Consider the following 19,860-nt stretch of genomic DNA (forward strand, 5'->3'; position numbering starts at 1 on the left):
TCAGCCCTGGCTGTCCCTGGCCCCGGGCTCCCAGTAAGAGGGGTAGCGGGAGGTGAGGAAGTAAAGGGTGCCATACTTACGTCCTGACTGACCTGTAAAGACACCGTGTGGTAGCTGGCGGGCACGCCTTCGTCCTCGTCGTCATCACTATGCACGCCCCGAGGGGCGTGTTGGCTGGAGGCTCGAGGCCGCCGAAGCACAGGACCCTCCTTGGGTTTCTTCTTGAAGCGGCTTCCTTTGCTGTCGTATTTGTGGCTTTTGCTCCGTTTCTCCTGGGACTTGCACCCTGATCAGAGCCAGACTCGAGTTAAACTTCCATCCGCCTATGCACAGACACCCTGCCCACTCCTCCCCGCGTCTCCTGTGCAGGTTCCCATGGTGACCCACCGCCGTTCAGACTGGCCTCCACAAAGATGCGGAGCGTCTTGACGCAGAGCTCAAAGTTGTCGGGTGTGATGTGGGCAGCATCTCGCACAATGAAGGACAGTGATTCCACACACTTGAGCAGGGACTTAGTGTCATGTGGCCCCAGGTCCAGCCCCACTGTTAGGCTGTACTGGTTGACCAGGGACGAAGAGGCTGGCCTGCTGAGTCCAGGCCCTGGCTTGGAGTTATCGATGTCATCCTTCCCCACCTGGAAAGTACAGAGAAGTTGGGCATCCTGGCCTGGCCTCAAGCTACCCTACAGGTGTTCTCTCAGGTGGCCAGGCCTCTTCCCTGCCGGCCACGGAGGGCAACACTCACCCTCTGCCAAGACCCTTTACTCACCACCAACCAACCACTGTTGACAACGTCAGCATCTGTGGCTGAGCGGTGTATCTTGCCAGGCTTGCTGTGGTCAGTGTAGACCTCCGAGTCGGAAGTATAACCTCGGTCCAGGCTCAGGTCACTGGGATGGTAGGATGGGAGCTCGCTGTCTGACTGGGCCCCTGGGCCAGATAAGGAGAAGAACAGAGTCAGGGTGGGAATGAGAACACTGGGTCAGGGATAAATTGGGCTGCCAGCACACATGTGTTGCATCTGACCTCCTGTCTCTGACTTAGCTTAGTTTCAGCTCTGTCACCAGAGGGTTGAAGGATGGGCTCGACATTTTGTCTCTTGACCAAATAGGGCAGCATCTAATTTGAGCTCCTGATGGCATCTAGTAGCTAGCAGCTGCAGGGGGTGGAGGTGGGTGATGGCAGGGCTAGTATCTGGGAAGCCCTCAAGGGGAGGGGAAGCCTGGCGTCACGGCTCTTTCTGCTGCCTTCATGCTACTTGGCCTGTCTGTACCAGGGAGAGGCCAGTGAGCACAGAAGGCAGAAGTGTTTCCTCTGCCAAATGCGACAACCTGGGTTTTGTTTCCCCGCCTCTCCTGGGCCCTAACTACCATAACATTTTGCCTGCCTGTGTGGGGCTGCCTGGGAAAGGGCTCACCAGCATCAGGTGCAGCCGCCCTGGCTGTGGCCTGCAGGGCGGCTGGAGGCTTCACCCCTGAGCCGATGCACTCCAGCAATGTGAAGAGGGTGGCCCAGTCTTCCCCCGAGTGGATGTTGGCTGCGTTCGTCTTGAGCAGCTCATGGAGCCCATAGGCAACCTGGTGGCTGACTCGGGACAGCACACTGGGCTTCATCAGCAGCAAAATGCGCAGAGAGAGCAGAACCTGCCACGGGGAGTAGGACAGGAAGTGGGCACAGAGCTTCCTGCCCATCCAGGAGGAGCATTTAGCTATTAGGTCTCCACCAAGGGCACTGCTGGTGGTCTTTTTTTTTTAATTGAAAAATGTATGGAGATAGTTGTAGATTCATATACAATTGTAAGAAATAATACAGAGAGCTACCTTATATGCTTTATCAAGTCTGCCCTGATGGTAACATTATACAAAACTATAGTACAATATCACAACCAGGATCCTTATGCTGATACACAAGTCATCAATCTTAACCAGATTTCCCCAGTTTGAGAGAGGGGGAGAGAAAGTTTATTGAGTCTTGGTATAACTTTATCACTGGATAGCTTCAGGCATTCCACACGGTGCAGTTCCAGCAATACTGCCCCCTTATGATCACAGCACCTCCCACCCATTCCTGTCCACAACTCAGGGCATCTGTCTTCAGCGTTTAAAGTTGTATTACTGAAAAATGTCATATAAACATAATTCTGTAGTATATTCATAAACTCTTTTTGAGATTGGCATTTTTCACTCAGTGTAATCCTTGTGTGTCCTTTTTATTGCTGCACAATATTCTATGTTTGAACGCACCACAGTGCTAACTATTCTCCTGTTGAAGGTCACCTGGACGGATTTGAGCTATTGACTATTACAACTAAAGCTGATCTGAACCTTCACATATTGGGCCTTTTATGTGAATCTGAGTTTTCATTTTTCTGGGCTAGATGCCCAGTAGAGCAACTGCTGGGTCATGTGGCTACTGAGTTTTAGTTTTTTTTCTTTCTGAGCTTTAGTTTAATAAGAAAACACCAAACTATAAAAAAATATTAAATCAGTACCTATCACCGATCTGCGTACCAAAACTTTACCTTAAGGTTGGTGTGCACTGAAAGATCTTTGAGAATCAAAAAGTTATTACCAACAACAAAAGAAAATGACAACCGAGTGGCTAAGCCATTTTATCCTCCTACTGGCTATGCCTGGGTGATCCTGTGTCTCTACAGCCTCGCCAGCTTTTGGTGGTGACCCTCCTTGTTCTTCCTTTGAGCCATTCTGATGGGCTCATAGCTTGAATTTGTACACACACACACACACACACACACACACACACACACACCCCTGGTGGCCAGTGATGTCGAGCATGTTCCTTTGCTTATCATGTGTCTATCCACTCTGCTGAAATGTCCGCTCACATCTTTTGTCCATTTTCTAAGGGAACTGTTGGTTTCTTTTACAGTTAAGTTTTGAGAGATCTCTAGATACATTTTAGATACCAGTCCTGTGTCAGATATGTGGTTTGCAAATATAGTCTCTCAGTCAGTAGCTTGTCTTTTCATCTTCTTTACCTAAGCTATCCACAGAGCAAAATGTTTTTAATATTAGTGAAGCCCAATTGATCAGGTTTTTTATTTTATGGACTGTGCTTATGAAAGTCAAGAACTCTGTCTAGTCTCAGATTCTGAATATTTTTCTGTTTCTAAAAGTTTTTTCTTACATTTAAGTCTATGATTCATGATGTACACATTTCTGTACAAAATGTGAGGGTTAGTTGATGCCAGGGGCTTAAGTGGAGAGCAAATGTTTTGAGAGTGATGAGGGCAATGAACATACAAATGTGCTTTACACAACTGATGTATGTATGGATTGGGATAAGAGTTGTATGAGCTCCTAATAAAATGATTTAAAAAAAAGTGGATGAAGGGAGACGTCGGACAGTGTAAGATATGGCAAAATAATAATAATTGTAAATTATCAAGGGTTCATGAGGAAGGGGGTAGCGAGGAGGGAAGGGGTGGGAAATGAGGAACTGCTACCAAGGGCTCAAGCAGAAAGCAAATGTTTTGGAAATGATGATGGCAACAAATGCACAAATGTGCTTGACACAATGGATGGATGGATGGATTGTGATAACAGTGGTATGAGCCTCCAATAAAATGATTTCTTTTAAAAAGTGAGGTTTATATCAAAATTCATTTTCTCCCCTAAGAATTTCAATAGCTCCAGTGCTATTTGTTGAAAAGGCTAGCTATCCTCCATTGCATCGTTTCTGCATTTTATAAAAAAGCAGTTGAACAATGGTTAATGTAAATGGGATGTTGACTTGGGAAATGTTGTGCTATGTTTACACAATAATGAAAAAAAAATCAGTTAAGCATATTTATTTGGGCCTACTTTGTCCCATTAGTGAATATGTCTTTCCTCCACCAGTGCCATACAGTGTTGCTGACACTGTAAGCTTTCATATTAGCGATTTCAACGCATTCCACTCTTTGTCAAGATTGCTTCGGCTATTCTCGGGCCTTGTGCTTTTCCATATGGATTTTAGCGTCTACAAGAAACCTGGTTGGGCTTTGACAGGAGTTGCATTAAGAGTGTAGATCAATTTGGAAAGGCATGGCATCTTCACTCAGTCAAGGTAACTCTTCTCTCTGTCCGTGAACATCAGGATGTGTCCTCATTGATTTCTCTGATGAGCATTTACAGATTTTTTACCATATGCATCCTATATGTGTCTTGTTAACTGTACTGGCATTTCATTTGGAGTTTTTATAAATGGTATCGGGTTTTTAAGTTCAGTGTCAATGTGTTCATGGAAAGATGATTAATTTTTGTGTGTTGATCTTGTATCCCGTTAAACTCAATTATTATTCAATGCCTCCGGCCTTCTGTAACTGGGCCAAGAAATCTTAGGAAAGTCCGAAAGGGGAGCATGAGGAAACTAGATACAGGGCTGGGATGGCCCAGGCAGCAGCAGTGCAGTCCAACCAGGAGACTCCCGGGAGCCTGGCTGAGCACCAGCTTTATGTCTGCGGCGTTCCAGGCTCACCCCCCCACCTGTTGGATCTCACCAGCTGTTGGTCCCTGGGGAACATAATGACCCCTGTATGTCAGGTAGAACGCACTCCACAGGGTTCCCAAGGACGTGACTTTTTGGAAGCAGCCACACCATGACTGTCTCCCGAGGTGCCTCTAAGTCAGCGGTTCTCAACCTGTGGGTCGAGACCCCTTTGGGGGTCGAATGACTCTTTCACAGGGGTCGCCTAAGACCACCAGAAAACACACAAATATTTCACAACATATACTGTATATACTGGAGTCTAAGCCAAGCCAACCCGAATATCAGTTAGCCAAGACACCTAACTTTACCACAAAAACTGCATTAAAAATGTGCTGGGAAAAAAAAAAATGTGCTGGAAAAACTCGGCTTATACACCAGTATATCTGCTAATTACATATTGTTCTGTGATTAATCACTATGCTTTAATAGTGTTTAATTATGTTCAATTTGTAACAAGAAAATACATCCTGCATATCATATGTTTACATTATGATTCATAACAGTAGCAAAATGACAGTGATGAAGTAGCAATGAAAATAGTTTTATAGTTGGGGGTCACCACAACATGAAGAACTGGATTCAAGGGTCGCGGCATGAGGAAGGTTGACAACCACTGCTCTAGGTGGACTCAAACCACCAACCTTTCAGCTAGTAGTTGACCACTAACCCATTTGGCTCACTCAGGGACCCTTTGAGCTTAAGTGCCTACGAGGCACTAAGTCTGGTCTCTGTCTTGGGCCATGTCCACAAGGAATACTTGTCGTTTCAGCCCCATGCACATCGCCCCCTGCCTTCTCAGCTGTACTCGACTTACCTGGCCACTGATGTCTTCTCGTCGGAGCAGCCGAATGGCCAGGCGTAGCTGTCCCACCACTGCCCGCTCAACAAGGAAGCAGAAATCCTGTGCCTGGACACACAGGTGGTACAGATGGTCTCGGACAGTCTGCCACACACAACCCACACGGTCCCTGTAGGGAACACTAAAGATGAGGACACCAGGCAGGGAGACCCCCTTCTGATCGAGGCTCGGCCTTTTAGGGGTCACTGGCATTAGACCCTAAGCCAATGGGTATAATGAGCAAGCTTTTCTCCTCTGTCTACAGCCTAACACATTTCTTGTCTCAGAGCTTACTCAGCAAGATGACTCCCGGCTCCCGGCCCTTTGGCATAAGTCAATGTGGGGCCTGCCAAAAGACTGCCCTCACCAGCCGCCTCCTACCTGTTCTCCAGCACAATCCTCAGCAGCATCTCCAGGCAGAAAGCAGCATCCTCCTCATCATATGTCTCTTCATCTGGTGTCACGGAGACTAGGGCCTGGAGGGTAACAGGAGCAGAAGGTGGCATGGAAATGCCAGGCACTGGCCCCATACTGCCAAGAAGTTGGCAAATACCGCTGCTCCCTTCACCGCAAGCCCAGCCTGCCCCTCTACTGCTCTTTGCTCTGCATCCGTACCTTCATGAGCTCCTGCAGTGACTCCAGCTGAAGGAATTTACTTTCTGTGATCATCTTTTCTGGATCACATTGCTAGAGAATGCATGAGAGAGGGGGTCAGAGATTTAGACTGAAGGTACAGCGCTTCCACAAGAGAAGACAGAAGACAAGCCCTGGATGATACTATTCTTCAGTTAGCAGGACAGCGTCAGTCCAGTAAGGAGGGTTCTAGGCTTATTCATGGGAAGGGGCAGAGCAGGCAGTTACCTTGATACAGTCTAAGGCCACTCTCTTGGCCTCTTGGTTCTCAGTGGATGGGCCCCGCATGCTAGACTGCTCAGGACCACTCAGTGTCAGCCAGCTCACAAAGCTCAGCACTGTTGACTCTCCTCTGTAGCGGAAGAGTACGAGCACTTGTAAGGCTTTGAATCATGACCTTCCTTCCCCAATGTCTCCAAGGCTTTGGCCCGTCCTCACCGGTTTGATGGTGTCTCTTCCCGCTGCAGAGAGATCTTGCCATTGGGATCCACGAAGTCTTCTACCTGGACAAACAGGATCAACTCTGATTTCATTCCCCAAGACCTTTGCATTTCCTGTCCATCCTCCACACATGCAAAGTTCTTTCTTCGAAGAGCCCTCTCTCCGCCTTACATTATTTGGCTTCCTCCAATTGGTGACTGGCAATAGCTCCTGCCAGCCTTTCTTTACAGCTACCCCCCCACACACACACCTGTGGCCTTCCATTTGAAGAGTTCTGGTGAACTTTAGCAGGCATTAGGGACAGCGCTACACTCAACCAGTTCTGCATACACACAGTGTACAGTCTTGGGGCTTTGGCCTTCATGCTACCGACAATTCTCCTACTAAGAGTTACCTCCACCATAGCTTTGGGCAGCAGCTGTGCTCGGAACAGCTGCAGCATGGCCTCCATGATATTCTTCCAGCCCTCCCGCAGGATGTCGCCATGACAATGGGCCAAATGGAAAACCATCTTGGCTGCAATGTGGGCTTTGGGATTGCTTCCAAACACACTGGGCAGGTTCTCAATAGACTGGAAAAGAGGATAAGAAGAGACTTAAGGCCTGGCTGATGTCTGGAACCAGGGCTCAGCCTCCGGTTCAGAGAGTCCGTAAGCTGGCTCTGCTTCAAGCTCCCGGAATGCTGGATAGTGCGCTCTCCTGGTCAAAGCCTTCCCCACTCTGGCACCGCCTCTCCCTTCCCATGTCATATGGTGGTGCTATTCTCACCCCAGGACACATAAGACAGAAATGACCCAAGCTCTGCCATGGTCAAGCAGGCCAGGGAAGATGCTGAAAGAAAGCAGCACACAGAGAAGGGCAGGTAGATGGCTACAAGACAGGTCCTCCTTTGGAAAGCCAAATACCCAGTTCTTGCCCATGCTCACCTCACTGCTGAGAGCCGTGAATTTGCACAGTGAGATGATGAGATTGTCAAACACATCGCTGAGGCCATAGTGGGCGGAGATCATGGCGCATTTCCTGTAACATCACCCCATCCCAGAAACAGTGTTAGCGAAAGGCTAGAATGTCCTTTCAAGTCCCAGTAGATTTGCTTAGGTCTCCTCTCCAGTCACTCCCAGGGAGAAATCTTTGAGTCTTAACTCTGTTGCAGACAGATTTCCCTGTCTCCGCCCAGCCTTCCTCCAAAAACTCAGGAGGAACCTCATTCCAAGGAGCATTATCATGGGAGTCAGAGAAGTCGCAGAGATAGCTATATTTGCTCAGAGAGCTAGGAAGAGGTTGAGACCAATGCCACAGCTGGATTACCTGAAGCCTGAGATGGATTTCTGGATGATTGTCTCCTCCAGGCTTTTGTCAAAGACATACGAAAGAGCAGCAATGGTGGGGCCCCAGGTCATGGTGAAGAGGTCAAGGTCGTAGCTGCCAGCAGGCACACACAGGAATATGCCCTCAGGGGTGGCACCTCGGTGGAGCAGCACGTTCCACACATAGTTCTCCCGCACCAAACCTGTCTGTTCCTCAGGCATTACAATTTCCTCATTCCTATCACAAGGCAAGAGAAGGCGTTCTAATCCAGGAGAGTTTCACCCAGCAAATACTGATCCACTCCATCCAAAACTTCAGCTCAGTGGTCTGCCTTCCACCCACCAGGGGGACCAGGGGGAAAGAAGGGCATGTTCCCTCATCCCCCACAGTCTCAAAGCCCCGTCTTTAAGTGAGGCCCTTCAGTTCTGAAGTAAGATCTCATACTCTTTCTGGAAAAGAGAAGATGGTCAATACTATTTTTTTCCAATGTGTAGTCAAGACCTAAGTGTCCTGACTCTGATTCAAGCCTGGCCCACCAGTGCGCATCTTGTAGCCCCCAAATGCATCTTATGAACCAAACAGGAACATACAACTGGTCTGAATTTGAGCCAGGACCTACCATGTAAGGGGCAGTTTCGACTTTGGCTTAGAGTACTGAAGTCTCAATATTGGCTATATATATTGCCTAGTAAGCCCCAATAAAATGATTTTTTTTAAATGATTTTTGCTTAATAAAAATAAAAAGGACCAAAGCTAAAGAAATTAAGGCACATGAGAATTCCCAGAGTCTAACGTGACTGACCCTGAGACCCTGAAAAGGAGGCAATGTGCTTCTCTCTAATGGAGAGGCTGTACCGTCTCTGTACATACTCACTTGATGGCATGATACATGTCCTCCAGGATGTCTTGCTCAAAGTCCTTGCCTCCGTTCACACCTTTTAGGTTTTTCCGAAACTCCTAGAGATAGGCCAGTGAGCTTTCCCCTTGTCAATGCTGAGGCCCCACCCAAACAACTCCGGGTTCTGTGGTAAACAGGGCTCAGGAAAAGAGTAAGCAAAAGATTCCAGAATGCTCCCTACCCACCAGCTTCTCTTCTGGATTGGCCATTCCTTCAATCCCCTCGCACAAAGCTCTGACCTCTGTGCCCATCAGAAACCCACGTCCTTCCCACTACCTCTACAGCTGTGTTGGATCTTCTCCAACCTGGCTAGAATCCAATCTTACCTCCAAGGTCATAGGTGCATTTTGTTTGCGAACGTTGTGGTTGTGTTGGTCAGTATTAAGCATGATGACAGCATAGGCCAGGGCAAAGCAGGCATCGCTATTGGCAAATGGGGAGCCATTACAATTCTGAAAAAGCAAAGACCCCACCTGTGTCAATGCTCTTGTCTGGCCAATTAAACCTTCACTACCAACCCGGTCAGTGCCGGTACAGAGGAGAAGTACCACCCGGGAAGTGGCCAATCTCTTGCCAACTCCTTAGCAGAAGGTGATCTCTCCATGGAAAGCTCACAGATGTTGCTCTCAAATTCTTAGGAGACAGCAGTGAAGTCCTTTAGTTAAGGCCACAGAAGCCTTCGATCAAACTAAGCTGGGATCGTGAGCTCAACTCACCCTCCAATGCTCTGTGAATGCTTCTAGCAGCCGCTGGATGACTGGTGCTTCCCCAGGCAGGCGGAAGGCTTCCAGGTAGAGGCGGAGAGCTTCATCCAGCCTCAGACCCTGAAAGCTGAAGGTGCTATAGGAAAAGGAGAAAGGACGTAAAGGATGATGGATAGGTTGTAAATGCTCAAGTGCTCTTTCTACTAGCCACAGTCTGCCCACACTGTTTTTTCCTGGGCTCTGGCAAAGGGGAGGTAGCTCCCGGTCATCCCTAATATAGAGCAGAACACTGGCAATTCCTAACCTTAGCAGGCTCCTGTCTGGTAACTTTACCGCCACCCCCTCACCGCCCCCCCCACCCCAACTCATCCTCTGTGCTCAGACAGGTTGATCCAGCCCTTTGTAATATCCTCTATGCGTAGTGGAAAGGCTCTCCAAACCGAGCCTTGAATCCCTTTCAGGTCCAACAGCTACAAGCGCTGGAAACATGTGGCCCGGGTCACCAGCAGGAAGTGCGCAACACTGCTTTGGAGGAAGGAGGTCCAATCCAGAAAAACTACCAACTATGTCCCACACCGCTCACAGCTTCCTCACCTCACAAAACTCTCCAACAGGTCAATGTTCTTCCGGTCACTCACAAACTCCCCAATCATTTTCTTGTCCAGGCGAGGGTTTTCTCGGAGCCACTGGGCTACTTCTGTGTTGTCCATTGGGATGGTGAGGAGGCCTTTCTCCTGCAGAAACTGGATTCCTTTCCTTGGCTTCTGGTTGAACTGCTCGGTGCCAGTGATCAGCAGCTAGCAGACAGACATCCAGAGGTGTTCCTGAACCACCCACACAGGCCAGGATTGTTGGCTAAGGGGCTCTGACAATGTGGTCCCTTCTGTGACTCCAGAATTAAGACCAGATGATATTGGCCCCTCGCTTTCCCGAACTTTCAGGTCTAATTCAAACAGGCTAAGGAGCTCCTTTTCTGAGTGCTCGAGAGTCACGGGCCAGTTCCCTCTCCTCCTCCCACCTGGGGCTCAGAAGGCAAGAAAGACTAGAAAAGACTTCCATCTTCTCTCCAGTGTTATGCTCATCCCTGTGCTCTGTTTACAGCCAGCGTCTTGTATGGGGCTTAGGTTGGATTCCCCTCTTTTTGTTGTTGTCTAGCTCTTGTGGCTCTGGGGTTTGAAGGATGATGGTAACTCCACTTTCTGCCTGCCCACCCATATTCCTGTAAGCGGGCACAATTAAAGTCATTTAGGGACTAGGCTGTCAATAAAAGGAATAAATGGTTAGATAGAAGTCTTATTTTCAGTGTGTGTGTGTGTGTGTGTGTGCCCGCACTCACATTCATGCATGCATGAAGGACAAGCACAGTTATTTGAACTTTACTAATATAGGAGAATAAATATCAATTTCCTCTAATTGTTAATTACCACTCTAGAGGTAGAATGACTGGACCTACATGACACTAGCTCCCAGGGCTCTGTCACCCTCATTAACAGCGGCCTCTCAACTACTGCAACATTTGCCCCAGGGCATATAAGAAAACATGCTGAACCACATGGCTTCGGAGTAAGGGGAGAGTTTCAAAGGAGATGAGGAGTGGCTGAAATCTCAATAAGCTCAGAGACTGACCCAGTAGCAATGAGCTGCCAGACTATCTCTCATGCTCTGGGATGGGAACCCCACAAAGGACATCAGACAGAGGTCAGTGGAGGGTGAGCTCGGGGGCTATCTGTGTGTACCTTCTTTTTGTTTTTTATTTCAACCAGTTCCCGTGGATCAGGCAGAAAGCTGGAAAATCGAGGTGGCTTCCGGGTAAACTTTTGGTCCGCTAGGAATAGGAGAAAGAAAGTGAAAATCCTGTGAGACCTCTTTTACCAGGAAAATGACTATGGGAAGGTCGGTGGTCTATGGTCCAGTGAGGAGGAAGATGGCTCAGAAATCCCCTTCTCCTTATCAGTCTCCACTGCTCTGGAAACCTAGTTTCTGGGGCTCCAGATACTTTCCCTCCTCTCTCTGGGGCTGAGCGCATGGTGAGCAGCCACGGCTCCACGAGGCCAAAGTCCTAGGGCCTTTCTCTGCCCCCTTCTCGCCACTCGCCACCAGGACTTCCAAATGGAAGGGGTGTGGGTTTATGGACACTCAGTACCCACCCCCAGAATCACCAGCTTCCTCCAGATCACTGCATCCTGGCTTCCCATGTTCTGCTGACAGCTGCCCTCCACCTGGGATGTCGGGGGCCATGCCTACAGCTTTCCTGTTGCCGGCTGTTCTCTCAGCTGGTAAAAGAGAAGATGATGTGTAAAGACTATGGGATAGGAAGTCAAGCCATAGAGACCGCCATGCTCGCACAGAGGGAGTTGGTCCTACTGAGGGCAAGTCCAGGTCAAAACAAAGGGGCTCCTAGTCCGGATCTACCAAGTGTTCCATTCCACAATGAAGAGGAGGCTAGCTTGTTGCTGAAATTCTGCCACCTCGGTCTCAAGGTGAATACAGAGATGAATTAGAGGTAGAGATGGTCTAAGAGAAGGTTGGAGCTGGAGTTTTTAGGCAGCGTCCTCTATCTCTATCCTTTACTCTCCCTTTGTTAAGAAACAATAATTTTTCCAAGAGCTGAAGGTGGGAGGACGAGAGAGAGCAAAGTTCATGAATTCTGCTCATCTGCTTCCCTGCCTGTGACTCAAACCACCAAATCCTGGAAACCCAGAATAGGGGCTACCACCTAAGGAGGAGGAATGTTAGGGGCAGGAGCTAGGATTCAGGGAGTAGACAAAGGGTAAGCACAGAACTCTGGAATCCTCAAAGAAAGAAATGCTGCTCACCATTACTGGTTTCTCGGGTACCATCTACTGCTTCATGGCTGGGTCTGGCTGCCTCTTTTTTCTCCTGTTGAGTGAGGTTGTTGAGGCCTTTGGCCTGGCAGTGGGCCTCAGTGCTGTCAATCACTGTCAACAGGGCATCAAGAGACAGCAGGTGTGTTGTATAGAGCTGACCAGAGACAGGGAAGGCATTCTGGAAAGTAATCATGTTCAGGAGGCTTGAGGTTAGAGTACTTTATATTTTAACGAATCCTTTCCCAAAATTCCTGATACCATCTATTGCTTCTATATTGTCTTAAGAAAATGCCTCTCTTCTTCCCATTCCCCAAATCACAAGTGTTCCCTTACTTGTAGAGGTAGCAGCCCTACCACCACCAGGGAGATTTCCTTAACAGTCCCCTTTCCAGAGGCCTGGCACAGTGATCAGCACCTTGGACAGCAACTTGGTGAGGTCTTCAAACAGGTTGGAACAGTAGTAGTCACAATCATAGTTGATGTAGAGCTCGGTGACAAAACTAGGGATCCGCCAGAGCTGCACAATGGCCTCCAGTGCCATCTCCTTCATCTCATAAGGCATCTTGGGGTTCTCCACAGTGATGATTTCCATGAGCTTTCTGATGTACATCTGGCATCAATCAGCAACCCAGCAGTTGCCATTTGGGCATTCGGGAAAGGAAGAGACAAAATTGGATGGGAAGAACATTAAGCAGAGGAAACAAGCACAGACGGAGGCCAGCATGATGAGACACGTAAAAGGGTTCCATCTCTGCAATACACCCTTTGTGGTCTCCACGCTGGGAAATAAAAGCCTGGCTTTGTCTCATGACTGATCTGAAACAAGTTGCCTGCTGCCCCTGGGCGCCCTCTGTGCGAGGCCGACCCGGTCTGCTCCTGCAGTGGCAGAGCTGGTTTGATTTCCCCGCCGGTGTTGCAGGGAAGAACCGTTCCCACGCATCGTGAAACTACTTGCCAATCCTGGCATTCAGGTTCTCCCACGTCATAGCCAGCCCGCTTTCCCGGGCTTTCTTTGTACTTCTACCCTACTGAGGCCAGAAGAAGGACCAAACTGTGGGGGTTAAAAGTACTTCCCTACAGGAAGTCTCAAGTCCACCACAGCAACCTCACGGGGCTGGTCTCACTCAAAGGCTGTGTGTCTCCACAATTTTACTTATTTATTTTCCTTTCTTTCAAGGTCAGGAGACTCACCTCCAACTGGAACTTGAGGTGCTCCCGCATGCTCTCAAACAGCAGGAAGCATACTCGCAGGGAAGCAGCATAGAGGTTCAGTCGCTCCACGCTGAGTAACTGGAGAGCAGAGCGGGTGGGCCATGAGGTTTCTGAACCTGCCATAGCTCAACCCGCAAGAGGCAGGAAAACCAGTGGTGAGGTTGCCACTGAGGTCCTGTGCTCCAAGGAGACTGGCTATTCCCGTTTCCCTCTGACGGCCAGAGCCCCTGGGGAGCTATGAGAGCCCCTTTCCTAGGACGACTGGCCAGTCGCAAGGGAAGGGTTATCCTGGGCTCTCTGCTTTACTAACAACTTGGTCAAACCACCTGGTGCGCTCTCGGCCCGAGAGACCTTGGAAAGTAGCTGGCGGTCTCTGAGCCCCTCCAGCAAGTCAGTTTTACCTGGAATAAGTGGCGGCACATCTCATCCTTGATGAGGCCCAGGAGGGTCTGGCACTGGGCTATCGGAGCTGACTCAAGAGCCACTGTCAACAAATGCAGCCCCATGTGGATCATAACCTCCGAGTTGTGACGGTCATGTGGGTTGGTGAGGGAGATGAGGAAACGGAAGAGCTCTCGGATACAGGGCAGACCATAGGGTACCAAAGCTGTACCTGAGGAAGCCAGGAGAGAAGTGAGAATACTAGGAAACAATCAGCCTAACGATATGGCCTACGCGGCCATGCACTATATAAAGCAGTTTCAGGTAAGTGATTTTCTTCAAGGAAGAAACGTTGTTTTCTGGGAAAGTAGAGAAACTCATCTTACTCACTATAGGGAATCAGAGTTAAAGATGCTACCTTTCTGTTACAAACCCCAAGCTTTCTATTCTTCCCTCTCGCTTCCTATTTTCTACCAAATTCCCTCTCTGTATGCGTTAGGAAAGGGTGCTGTCCATGTCAACAGTCCTCTGGCTTCTCTCCGTGTTCTGACAGGAAAATGGACTAGAACTTGGACCAGCAGTCGCCTTGGGTCCATGATGGTCTAGACCCAGGCAGCTTAGTGGCTGGGATGGGGAACACCAATGGGTAGACTGCCAGAGAACACTCACCTTCTTTCTGGGAGGACTGTGTAAACCTCACGCCCCGAGGATTGACGTAATCCATGTCATGGACAGAGGCAGAGTCGGAGTGGTCAGCAGGGGAAGTGCACTCCTCTAGTACCTCAGGGATGGATTCCACAGATGCAGACTGGGCCTGTTCCACCTGGGCGCCTTCCTGCTATGACCAGTAGCAGAGGTTAAAGTCAGAGCGATGAGGACAGAGAAATTCAGAACTGACTCTCTGAAGTACTTGTCCTTTAATCTGTTTTGAATGGGTTGTAGGTATAGAGCTAGCTCAGTAGGCTATGAATCAATTCTAGATGGTTGGTGGGAGTGGGGTGGGGAGTATATGATGAGGGATTCAGAGCAAATCCCCTGAGGCATTACCGACTTACAGTGACCAGACCCTAGAGGTGGTAGAGGCTCCCACCAGTCTGGGATTCAGATCATTACCTTTCAGAGAAAGCTACAGCAGTTGGCTTGCCTTTGCCAAGTGCTACCCATATGCATAACTTGACAAATTCCTGCCCCCGATCCCAACTATCTCCCATAGTGAGTTCTGCTGTGGGCTTTCCAGGCAGCATAGCTAAAAAGAACCTCCTCCTGCCCCAACCTTCCTTTGAGCCAAGCCTAAACAAGGACACAAAGGATCAAGTTAATTCCTACTCGGGAAGGTTAGAGGGGGGCCTTTAGGAATCAAAGCCATACCTGGGGATCAGGCTGTTCAGGAAGCCCTAGCTCGCCGCTCACAGGCTCTGCAGCTGCACTGTAGCCTGGAGAGACAGCTTGTTCCAGGTCAGTGAGGTCCTCCTTGGAGGTGGTCTGGGAGGAGAACTCCAGGCCACTGTCTGTAGAAGGGCTGACCACTGCCGAGGCAGCTTCTGAACTTGCCGAGGAGATGGGGGTAGGCACATCAATGAAGGGCATGCCACCTGCCAAGCAAGGTAAGTGAGGCTTAAAGGAGAAGAGAAGGCAGGCGCTGTGGGAAAAACATACTCTCTCAGGGCTTCCTTCCCCAGCCCACCTCCTAATCTCTGCATGAACTGATCTCTACAGTGGTCAGAGGCCTTCTGCAAGGAGAGCACCCCCGATCACTGCAAAGATGGTGAACATCACAGTCGGACTGAACCTGGAGTTTTCCCCCTTTGCTCTTGGCAGACACATCAAAGCCTCTCGGTTCATCAGTCTTCAATGTCAATGTCCCCGAGAGAGTAGGGAGCTTTTCTTCTATCTCCTTTACTTCAAGGAAGCCGCCCAGGCTACTTACCAGTGAGGTTAGATAGGGTGCTTCCATTGGAGGTGGGCAGCTCTGAACCTGGTGCGCCTTTGGTCATATGACGAGGGGGCCGGGGGGATCTCTTCTGTTTCTTCCATTTGGATGAATCACTCATGCCTCCTGCTCTCATTTTCAGCTGGAAACATCACACCTCATTAGCACTAATATCCAAACCAAGACTTTATCCCTAGAAATCTCCCTTCTCTCAGTCCTACCAGTTCCTCGAAACAGCGTGTGCCCCACAATTGTCCCCAGGTAGCAATCTAGACCAATGTTTCCCAAAGTGGGTGATACCGCCCCCTGGGGGGTGCTGGATGATCCAGGGAGGCTGCAAAAGCAGACATCTACATTTTACTCAGGATTATGGGCTGTAGTACAAAAGTCTTTAATTGCCAGGGTAGCACTGAATAATTTTTCTTTTCTTTCTTAAAATTTTTTTTTAAATTTAGATCAAATAAGTTTTGGAACGCACGATGGACTATAAGATCACACCCCAATCCTCTCACCTGGCTTCTACATGTGCCACTTTGTAAGTCAGCGTGGCAGCCTCCAACTAGAAAGTGACATTCTGTGTCTAGCTGGTCATGGAAAAGGCCAATCCTCACACTGATCACTCTGTTCCCCTGGGTCCCAAGTCCTGTAGAGGAGAGTGACCTCTTGCAGAAAGGACAGGATCAGGAGCTCCTCTGCCCAGAGCCTCAGGTCTACAGGTCCCGGGACTCTTGGGTGCCCTCTGGCCCCACCCTGGAGAGCAGCCTCCTAACTCCTGCTAGCTCCTAATCAGTGACAAGAGCCTACACCTTCCTACCCAGGCTTTTGGCTTTCCTACTGCTTCATGGGAGGAGCCTTAGTGTGGTGCACGGGGGTTATGTTTGAAATCACCAGCTGCTCCTTGGGAGAAAAATGAACCTTTCTACTCCTGTACAAAGTTACAGTCTCAGAAAGCCAGAGGGGCAGTTCTACTCTGCCCTACAGGGTTGCTATGAGTCAGTACTGACTTGATGGGTGGGAGTTTTATTTTGTTGTATTGCTTCATGGATGGACTGAGAGTCTAGACCCTCGACCATAAACACACGCCTTACTTTTTAGAATGTCTACATCAAATTGGACAAAGGCTCATTCCTTGCAGTCACGAAGGGGTAGCACCAATTATTCAAAGTTAAGAATGGACGATCATGTCATACTCTCAGCTGCCCCCAATTCTGGTATTATCCAATGGAGACTCCAAAAAAGACCGTTGGCCTTTCTAGATTCAATTTATGCTTTCATATGGGAAGGCCCTGATTCCTTGGACCCACTCTTGCTTTAGTTCTGTTCTTCTATGGCTTCTATGTAGTCACAGGGATCATCAATCACTTAAGATGTGGTTTTCCCATACATCTCCTCAACCCTAAGTTCAGCGACTTCAGTTAAAACCATTTCTTTCCCCTAGCCCTGAGGCTTTGGCATTTGGGGTTTGAAACTGGTCCACCACAGAGTCACACTGAACTACTCCTTGAGTGGTCAAAGGACCATTCCTCAAGTGGCCACAGCAACTCTCTTCCAGGAGCCCAAAGAATGACCCCAAAGAGAGCAGAAACCCTTTTCCTCCCTGCCTCTGCCTCAAAGTCCATGAGTGCCTTCTGCCCCCCTCTCCTTAAGTGTCCTTCTAGAACCTGGGGATCTCTGACCCCTGGCTTAAAAACCTTAATTCTCCCTTCCTTACGCATCGCTCCTCCCATGAAGGTGAGAGACCCAGTAGCTGACCTGAACCCTTCCACGACTCTGTGCAACAACCTTGCATTGGATTCACACTGTTTGTCCCCCCAACCCCAAACGCCTGTAGTCATACACCTGCTCTGGAGCCTTAAGTGCTCTCAGGACTGTGGCCAACGCTCTCCCAGGGCCGATTCCCCAGAAATGTGCCCCTATTTCAGTATGTGGAGGCTGGGAGAGCGCGCCTCCCCACTGGAGCTCAGCAGGGTCAAGTTTTAGGTGAAAACTATTCTGAGGAGATCAGTTAGCAAAAAACCGCAGAAGTGTAAGAAGCCCAAGGTACCCGTGAAGGAAAACAAAGACTTCCTGGCTTCATTGGCAGTTGTGACTGAGCTTCAAAAAGTACTAAGGTCTGAATCCAGTTTTATGGGGTACCCTTTTCTCCAGGAGGTTCCCTGATTTCGGGGACTCCAGGAATCCTAATCCCATTGAGAAGTCAGGCATTCACTGAGATTCCTTTCCACACTGGGTTCAGCCTTTCCTCGCCATTTGCTTTTCTGTCTTCTGCTCAGCTAGCTCTAGCCTGGTGGTTTCAGTGAGCTTTCTCTGCCTCCTGGCTGGAGTAAGACCGCAAGACTTCCAGTCCTCATAAATGCCTCAGCCCTCAACAAATAGAGCTGTGCTCTGTGCCTATGGGGAGGGCAGGCAGAGATGTTCATGGAGCCCAACACCCCCTTATCTGTATAAAATTCCATTCCCAAAGGACAGCATCGCTTTTTAAAAAGTGACCGTGGCAACAAGCCAGCTAGCCACTGAAGAGAGCTGCAACTCTCAAGATAAGCACACAAACAAACATCAATACAACCCATGCAAAGGGCACAGGCCTATGGTCTGACTGCCTTGCTGGGTGCACATCTATACCCACAGTTTATGTGTTTGTTTCATCTTAAAAGGCCTGGATGCCTTCAACCACACCTTGAGCATGCAAACTCTTGTGACCCACCCAGGCCATAATTCCTTTTCTCCCTCTTCTTTAAAGTAGAGGTACAGGGACTAGGGTAATCTTTAGTTTGGACCCTTCTCCTACATCCCAACTTTTAAAAGATGAGACGGCACTACCAAGATGCCAGTTATTCTGTGTCCTGGACAACCTCACCCCCTAGCCTCTCTCCACGAATCTACAGTTCTAAACCTTGGAGTGACGCCTTCAATGATAACCTAGGGGAAGAAAAAGAACTCAGCGAGCCAGACTACCCTGCCCCTCCAACTCAGTCCAGGCACTCAGAGTAAGTTTCTCTGACGCAGGGAGAAGGGAGAAGAGGGAAAGGAAGGCTCTTGCCTGGATGCCTCTCATAGTTTCTCTTGGAATGGTAGATCTGAATGCTCCCCAAGGGTGACAGTAGGACTCAGGCTCTGTCTAGTCTCACTAAATAATGCATCACCAGCTCAAGGGGTTCTCCTCCTGCTTCAGATGGCCCAGGAGAATTCTTTCTCAACCTTACAAAGCTACAAATACATGCAACTCCTCTTTCAAAGCCATGCTGTGTTATAAGGGTGGGTTGGGGTAAGTTGTGCTCTGCACAGTGGAAATGGGCCCCAGATGTTACCAATACAAAAGTAAATAAACACTTAAAGAAATAAAAGGGGGGGGGGCGAGTAGAGGGAGAGGGAGAGAGACCTTGAGGTTCTTAAAGAGTAGTACCCTCTCTAACTGGTTCAGGGCTTTGGGCTGCTCCCCACTACTTAGCTCCAGTGTGTTGAGGAGACATGGAGAAATCTGTGAAAGACAGGCAAACGCACGATTTAAACAGAGTGAAGTAAACTCAGACACACACCAACAGGGCACAGGGCACGGGCACAGGGCAGGAATGGGGATGGATGGCAGGGGAGAGGGGAAGGTCAGATCATGCAGCAAACAGCCAAGGGTCATCTCCAGGGGCAAAACCTCTTCAATTTGCAAGCAGAATTCTCATCAGATGCCTGTGAAGTTCAGGGTTTCAGTTCACAATAGAAAGAGGCCGTTCTTCTCATTCGTTCCCAGCAGTTGGAAAACCTTCCAACTTGGAGTCAGGCTTGATTTGTCTCTTCACCAGAGGCTAGCTCAAGCGTGAGCCCAGACTAATCCAGCAGTAGGGTGGAATTTGGGGCCTAGCCTCTCTTGGCTCCTACCTGCTGACAAGGCTGGGCCCTGAGGGGATGGCAGGACTTTTATCTGTGTCAACATACATATTCAGGCCACCCTCTTCCAGGGTCCACGGAGGACTGGCTCACCAGCTTATCTGGTGGATCAACAAAAGCCAGGAAGGAAGAGCTGGGGAAGGAGAGGCATTTGGGAGAGAATAAACTGTTCACTGAAGGAGTGGGAGCTATTTTCTAGATTCCAAGCAGACCTGTTAAGACAAAAGCATGTCTCTGCTAAGCAAGACTATCCAGGAAAATCCCTCTAGCGCTGAGGTTGGGAAATCAGGCTTGAATGAGGAACAGCAGACTGGCTCCT

General features: G+C 49.1%; 1 protein-coding gene across 9 annotated transcripts in view; it reads right to left on the minus strand.

Annotated features, from left to right (window-relative positions):
- The window catches only part of GBF1 (golgi brefeldin A resistant guanine nucleotide exchange factor 1), a 133,511-nt gene that overhangs the window by 3,575 nt on the left and 110,076 nt on the right, over positions 1-19,860 (minus strand). The window contains exons 9-34 of one of the 9 annotated variants that reach the window (XM_045291666.1): positions 19,042-19,140; positions 15,660-15,804; positions 15,101-15,324; positions 14,402-14,567; positions 13,753-13,964; positions 13,331-13,429; positions 12,555-12,749; positions 12,128-12,317; positions 11,459-11,584; positions 11,048-11,136; positions 9,906-10,108; positions 9,324-9,447; positions 8,934-9,059; positions 8,584-8,666; positions 7,710-7,946; positions 7,328-7,421; positions 6,797-6,973; positions 6,400-6,464; positions 6,190-6,313; positions 5,944-6,015; positions 5,710-5,804; positions 5,305-5,458; positions 1,417-1,642; positions 769-929; positions 388-634; positions 93-286 (exon numbers count right to left, since the gene is read on the minus strand). In XM_045291666.1, coding sequence (XP_045147601.1) covers positions 93-286; positions 388-634; positions 769-929; positions 1,417-1,642; positions 5,305-5,458; positions 5,710-5,804; positions 5,944-6,015; positions 6,190-6,313; positions 6,400-6,464; positions 6,797-6,973; positions 7,328-7,421; positions 7,710-7,946; positions 8,584-8,666; positions 8,934-9,059; positions 9,324-9,447; positions 9,906-10,108; positions 11,048-11,136; positions 11,459-11,584; positions 12,128-12,317; positions 12,555-12,749; positions 13,331-13,429; positions 13,753-13,964; positions 14,402-14,567; positions 15,101-15,324; positions 15,660-15,804; positions 19,042-19,140 — 3,927 coding nt within the window. Of the gene's footprint in view, positions 1-80; positions 287-387; positions 635-768; positions 930-1,416; positions 1,643-5,304; positions 5,459-5,709; positions 5,805-5,943; positions 6,016-6,189; positions 6,314-6,399; positions 6,465-6,796; positions 6,974-7,327; positions 7,422-7,709; positions 7,947-8,583; positions 8,667-8,933; positions 9,060-9,323; positions 9,448-9,905; positions 10,109-11,047; positions 11,137-11,458; positions 11,585-12,127; positions 12,318-12,554; positions 12,750-13,330; positions 13,430-13,752; positions 13,965-14,401; positions 14,571-15,100; positions 15,325-15,659; positions 15,805-19,041; positions 19,819-19,860 lie in introns of those variants that run through there. The other 8 variants (XM_045291665.1, XM_013004264.2, XM_030885931.2 and 5 more) reach the window with 8 other exon arrangements.

Source organism: Echinops telfairi, unplaced genomic scaffold (assembly GCF_000313985.2).
Source record: "Echinops telfairi isolate 266 unplaced genomic scaffold, ASM31398v2 ScPeMD7_70;HRSCAF=299, whole genome shotgun sequence".
In the NCBI taxonomy this organism is placed as follows: Eukaryota; Metazoa; Chordata; class Mammalia; order Afrosoricida; family Tenrecidae; genus Echinops; species Echinops telfairi.